The sequence below is a fragment of the Ambystoma mexicanum genome, chromosome 3q, assembly GCF_040938575.1.
Source record: "Ambystoma mexicanum isolate Mex_15411 chromosome 3q, UKY_AmexF1_1, whole genome shotgun sequence".
NCBI lineage: Eukaryota > Metazoa > Chordata > Amphibia > Caudata > Ambystomatidae > Ambystoma > Ambystoma mexicanum.
The window spans coordinates 1,115,900,436-1,115,907,241 of NC_090926.1; the positions used below are offsets into that span (position 1 = coordinate 1,115,900,436).

General features: G+C 44.4%; 1 protein-coding gene across 3 annotated transcripts in view; it reads left to right on the forward strand.

Moving 5' to 3' along the window:
* Window positions 1-6,453, forward strand: part of LOC138447655 (neurogenic locus notch homolog protein 3-like) — a 798,580-nt gene extending 792,127 nt beyond the window's left edge. For all 3 annotated transcript variants that reach the window (XM_069603877.1, XM_069603879.1, XM_069603878.1), the window contains one exon: window positions 4,660-6,453. In XM_069603877.1, the coding sequence (XP_069459978.1) occupies window positions 4,660-4,728 (69 nt within the window). In that variant the 3' untranslated portion in view covers window positions 4,729-6,453. The remainder of the gene's footprint in view (window positions 1-4,659) is intronic.
* The last annotated feature ends 353 nt before the right edge of the window (window positions 6,454-6,806 follow it).

Consider the following 6,806-nt stretch of genomic DNA (forward strand, 5'->3'; position numbering starts at 1 on the left):
GGCTGTGGTCAGTATGACGCAGAGATCAGTGATTGGTTACTACTAGGAAAGACAGATCAGAAACGAAACTGATACTGATTTTTTCTTTACCGAGGATTCCCAGCCTGACAGGGAATATTCATGAGCATGTGCATCCATGACAGACCCATGCTGGAGAACAACAGTTTACAGGTAAGTAACTTGTTCCTTCAGTGGCAGCTGGTAGAGAAGGGGATCCCGTCTCTAAATCAGCAATATTATGGTGGATTGTCAAATGCTTCACACTGTTACACTCTTGCAAAGAGAACTGCCGTTCAAGCCTAGAGCACATTCTACTCTAGGCACTGGGGCATCCATAGCATTCATTGCAAATGTTCCCCTAGAGTCCATTTGCAAAGCGGCAACCTGGAGTTCTGTACACACCTTTACAAAACACTATTGCCTAGACACTCATTCTAGGTCTGATTCTCAGGTGGGACAAGCAGTACTAAAACATCTTTTTTCTACTGATCCCTCTCACAACCCACCTCCAACTCTGGGTACTGCTCGCTAGTCTATGCACAGCATGTGATTCTAAGCAGATTAACAAGCATCAGAAGACATGCATTACTTACCGTAAAAGCATTTCTGATGATTGTATCTGCTTAGATTCACATGCGTCCTCCCTGCCTCCCCGCTCGGGGTGGAAGGAACATAGACTTCTTACTACTTTCTCTCTTCACGTACTCACTCACTATAGCCTTGGGCTCCCTCATGTCAGAAAAAATATAATTGGAGGGACCTCGGCGCGTGAGGGATTTTGGGTACTACACACGTCATGATAGGGATAGTGTTTCAGACACGCCTATGCCGACGTCCCCTTTCGGTCCCCGAAAGACAAGATGCAATACTCTGCGGTTACCACTGGATGTCGGACCATATGCACAGCATGTGAATCTAAGCAGATACAATCACCAGAAATGCTTTTACGGTAAGTAATGCATGTCATACAGGCGCGTTATAAATACTCGTATCATATCAATAGCTACTGTAATGGTGCAGAAGTAGAATGCTGACAGATTGGTGGCATTTTGGTTGATAAAGAATTTTATTATAAATAAAAGAACGGAAGCCCCTACTTGTCCCGATGACTAAGAGGGGTTGCCACACATAAATAAAAAGACTAAGGACTCTGTCAGGATGTCCAGTTGAAATAAAAATAGTCCACCGTCCTGTGTCAAAACGCCTATATCCTCACACTTGTAACTAATAGCAAAGGGATAAAGGGACTTCCTGGTCCAGAGGAATGACTCCCTTCCTCTGCACAATGTCCAATTGTACGAGGAAACCTCGCCTGCAAGAATGGCTTCCTTCTACAGGTTTGTTCTCATCAAAAAGGCCCATATCAAGTTCCAGGTACAATCAATGCAAAAAGTTCAAAATTCCAACAAAAAGATCTCTAGGCAGTGCCAGGGTGGATAACTCCCTTCAACGCAATCCCCCCCCCCGGGCCGCCACCGGTCATCCAACAATTTAACAATGCCAAGAGGTTTCTCTGTTCCGGGGTCTCAACAAAGTTCACGGAACAAAGAAGAAACATTTGCTCTCAGTATTCTTAGACACAGTACCAGGCGGAATGAGACTCTTCCCCTGGTTACAGTGTTCCCAATATTTGCATTATGAAATTCACCCGCTTCTGATCACTCACAGCCTACCAGGTATACTCTCCTGCCAGTCGCTAGGTTTGGTCAAGGGTAATATTCTCTCGTACCCTTATCTGCTCTTCCTGGCACAGCTGCCAACCTGGTTCGTCCTTCACCCAGGTACTGTCTTGGAAGACTGCTGCACAGTTAATCTGGCAGCCCGAGTATACTCTCCTGCCAGGGACTGCGAAACTATCTATTACATTGTTGCAGGGTCGCAGGATTGGCCCTTGCCCTTTGCGTTCTACCCCTGCATTTCTGTTCCCTGATTGGCTGGTGCTGATCTCCTCAGTCCTGGAACCCAGCTCTATTCTCGGCACTCAGTCTCTCTCATCACCTTAAGAAGGTGCACTGTGTTCCCAATGTAACTGTAAATGCTACCTTTTTTGCCTGTGAGAGTACCCTCAGCTTTGCAACGTTGTTAAAGAATCCATGTTTCACTGCATGTCTGTCTTGCTGAGAACCATTTGTCTTCCCACCACTGATGAATGACCATTGTCTGACTCGGCTGCATCATGTGGCTGAGTACCGCTTTCTGGCCCGCAATTTATGATTATTTATTCTGTTTTCTGCGGATGGCTCTGTCTCTCTTGGCTTCGGAATGTACTGTTTGTTTCTAACCATGGCTGCGAGCCCTGGCCTGCTGTTCTGTACAGCCTAGTTCTTTCCACGTTTCTCATCCTGTGGCTTGTGGCCCCATGTAACCTTATTATAGTTATACTATGATTTCTATATATCTATACCGTGCTAGGTTTTCCATAGGTTTGTAACATTTGGTTCTTCCAGGTTTCTATACGGTCCTGTAGTTTCCATAAGGTGGGTTGCGATAAGCATCTGCAAGCTTGCTCTGCATCTCTTCTTTTGCCTTGCATTCAGCTTTTCTCCACTTGGCTAATGAGACAAATAACAGCTTTCAACAGTATGCATATGTGTCTGTCCTCTATCTACAGAACTGTGTATGGCTGCAAGTTTGCGTTGTGACTAACGTTGCTATGTTGTGGTGCCACTAATGATGTCAGCACAATGGTTTTCCGTCAGTAATCAATCTGGTCCATCGAGGCATTTGGATCCATGATCCGGGTAGTAGCACCTGTATCCATAAAGATATTGACTGGATAAGGTTTGAATAGCTGGCTGAGAGAATATCTGTTTGCATTTGTGGATGTTGTTAGCCCTCCTGGGGGCTGTCCAAACAGTGAGTTGCTTCGTGCATTCTTGACTCTTCAGGCTGTCCTGTTCATGGGGGTGAGGAGGGACATTCCAGACACCCTCCCTTCATCTTGACTGGGCCCGGTTCACTATCCTGCCAGACCTTTCTCCGTCTCATTGGGGTGCTCTTTCACACTCTCCCGACCACTGCATCTGGGGTTACCCGGTGCCTTCCCAACCACCCCTCTGCGTACCTTTGCACTTGGGCCGCAAGGGTTCCAGTCCTCAGCAACACCAGTAAGTTTCTACTACTTCCCCTGGGGTATTGCGGTCTTCTCTTGGGGGCTCCCCAACTGATCTCTTCCAGTGAGGGAGTCTCATATTTCCCTTAGTCCCTTGCAAACTGCTGGCACTAAAAAGTTCTCCCTCCCGACCCTCCTTTTTGGGAAGCACACCTGTCTTCTTGGTTCCCACTGTGAGGGAGATTCCAGCTTCCCTTAGATCCCCACAGGTTGCGGGGGATCAAGGGCTCCCCCTTCTCTCTGGGTAGTACAGTGGTCCACAGCCACTCTGTTCCAGCACAGGATTCCTGCTTTTCCAGGAAAGGGTTGGCAGCACTTCATGGTTTCCTACCTCGATTTCTATTCTAGAGGGGCCTATCGGAAACCATTAACCACTAGACTGTTCCTTGTGGTTCGCAAGTGTGATCCTAATGCTTCTGCCCATTTCTTTCCTCACAGTACTGATATTAGGACTCCCTTGTGAATCATTGGTTATCTTTTTCCTCACAGTACTGGTAAAGGGATCTTCACTTGGGTAACTCCTATTCTTCCTCCTCCCAGTACTTTCTGGGGGTAATGGCAGGTTGACCACAACTCATGAATCTCTATGGGAAGGGATTGGTCTTGGGTTTGTAAGAAAGGGGTCTAGGGTCCGGTTATGGGCTGAGATACCGCATTCTCTACTGATGGTTGTCCCTAATCCCACAGCTGGACTTCCCAGCCATGTGATCCTCCCACTGAGAAGCACCCCCCAGGGGGACTGTCGGGTAGCGGCCTCATCTCCCTGGCCACATGGGAAGGGGCTACCTCTAGGAAAGAAAGGACTACTTTCATGACACTAAGAAAAAAGTACATTGGGCTAATAATGCAGTAAATCTGCTTGCACCCCTGTGAAGTCGAAGCTAAATTGCAGCTACCACCAACCTGCTCGCTAAATCCAATGCAGGGTGACCTCATTTCCTTAAGGACAAAATGGGGTTTTTAAAAAAAAAGCCCCTCTATCCCAGGAACCTTAGAGGTTACAATGGGACCATATTCTCCAGAAGTGTTGAAGTGGCCGGGGACTTCAGAAGTCCATCTGAACATATCACATTATGGTCTGGGATCCGAAGAAACAGAAGGTGAAAAGTAAAACTTTTAGGGGTCCCTTAAAAAGTGCCGAAAATACAAAAATATATCCTCAACACATTCCATTTGCATCTTGTAAAATGTTCAGTCACTGCATCAGATCAATTGTGTTCTTACATTGTACATCAGTGCGTCTTCGGAAAGTAGCTATACTCTGTTTGATGCTCACTAGTGCATGAAGTTCAGCAATTTTTGTATAGAAGATGGCACTGGATACATAATTCAGTGTTTGACTTCATGTTTGTATGTGTAGGGGATTTATAAATCTCTAAGCTAGCTGGGAAGCAATAGTGCGCTGTATGTAGAGGAGGCATGAAGCATGTTACAGGTAGAGTGTGGGGTTTTCGTAGAGGACCTAGAATCGATAGGGGATGCTTGTTGCAGTATTAATGTTTATTAACTTCTATGTTTTTTAACCTATTTTCCTTTTTTGTTTGCAGATGGCTGCCCCTATTAATATGAATTTCCAGAGCGATTTATTGGCAATATTTGAAGAGAATCTTTTCTGAGACAATGGTCTGCTTTGACTCTTTCAGTTACATGTATTTCTCTGGCAAATCTTTGAGACTTCATAGTTTTAACGGTAGCTGGAGGAAGTGGAACAAGATGGCGGGATATAAGAGGAGGCGAGACGAAGCATGTTTGCTTCCCCTTTCTGCATCTGAGCTGTCAACAAGCTTTTAGTGGAAGCCTTGGAAGGATGGCTAAGAGTTTGCCTTACTATTTGACTTGGAATCCTCCCTTCCGCACTGGCTTGCAGAAGCTGGTGGAAATGTGCTCCTGAAAGCAGAACTGCAAAACTTTAAATCCAACAGCCGGAATAGAAAGACTGTGTCTATGCCAAACATGTCCGCAATGTATTCAGGATTGCACGCTCGAAGTTTAAACCTAAAGAAATACATATATACATATATATGCGTGTGCGTATATATACAAAAAGAGGGCCCTACTTGTATGTGAGCAGAATCCACTAACACAGTGCTGTTTCGACATGGAGAGACTCTTTGAGCCAGAAGGAAACTGATCTAATTCTGGCTCATTCACAGGAGAACAGCAACAAGAAAAAAAAAACGCACTCACTTGCTAACTCCCCGTCACTGGCTATGCCTTCTGCACATCTACTCGCAGGCCTTCTCTTATGGTTTTTTTGTTTTGTTATGTAATTATATTTTTTTTATTTTGATTCGGGTTGTTCTGGGAGATATTCCATGAATGTTTTCACTTGTAAAAAAAAAAAGGGAATTGTTAATGGAATTGATGGTCTGTGATGTTCCTCTTACCCATCACCCCCTACCTATCAGTTTGGACTCTTGGATTCTGGCATTTCAAAATTTGGTAATCCAAGCGCTTGCTATAACCTAGACAGGCATGGTAAATTGGGGAATAGGGTCCCTAGTTTGGTGTATTTTTCTCTTCCTACAGGCATGGTGGTGGTCCTGAATTCAGAATTTAGTGGTCATTTTCTCAACAGCACATCACTTATTGGGAAGACGATAACATGGAAAAAATGGGGGATGTCTTCCCAGGAGCACCCCAGGCATTCGATTCTGCCTTGTAGTATTGCAATGTGCCTGTTGTGCGATGTAATCCGGGCTTGTCTACTTCAAGATCATCATTTGTGGGAGGGTGACGGGTGCAGAAGCACGACACAGAGGCCACCAACTGTACACAAGGCCCCTTTTTGTTTTACTCCTTTTTCAAGCATTCTTGTTGGGTTTTTTTTGTAAACCTGTGATCTTGAAATCTGCAATTTTATTATAGTTTTAAAGAATATCAGAAAAGGTTTTACCTTTGAGGGTGGCAAACTGTACAGGGTTAAGTATATGCCAATGAAAATGTCAGCATGATAGCAGTGAGGAAGAAGAACATGAATGGGAAAAAATAGGGGCGGGGAAGTTGACAGTTTTGACTTGCAATGATTTTTCGACTGGCGGTGTCCATGCACACCTTGGTTCAATCTGCGTGCTGGAGTTCTTCATTCTTAGACCAATGTATCATTCGGTTTTATTTTTCCTATGATAAAAATCATCTGAACTGTTAACTTTGTGCCATAACTACCCACTATACAGTGCAATACTGGTGCATCAGTATTGACCAAGCTTCTTAAGTCACTGATTGGTTTAACTTTGATACGGTAAATATGCATTTTCTCTGTACTGATCATGGAATAAACTTGTCTCTTTTTAAAAAAAAAAAAAAGAAAAAACAAACAAAAAAAACCCAAACACAAACAACTTGCGTCTTGCTATTTCTTTGAGAGCGTAGAATGAACGTTACAATGGGAAGCCCATATGCACACCAGCCGTGCACTTTTGTGGATTTTACTAGCACTTGTCAAATGTATGTCCTTTTTTGTGCCCTTTTCTTTGCGGCTGATGTGGCTTTATCCATTTTGAAACGGGCACTTGCCGGACAGGCATGCTCTAGTGTGAGCATTTTTTGTGTTATGGTCTGCATTATTCACCATTTGACCGCAGATTTTTGATTATCTCATGTGGGCAGTGAACTGTATGTAGCACAAGTTCATCTCACTGATCCCCTCAATTCATCTAACAATGTGTTACGTTAGTGTATGCATGGTTCTGGG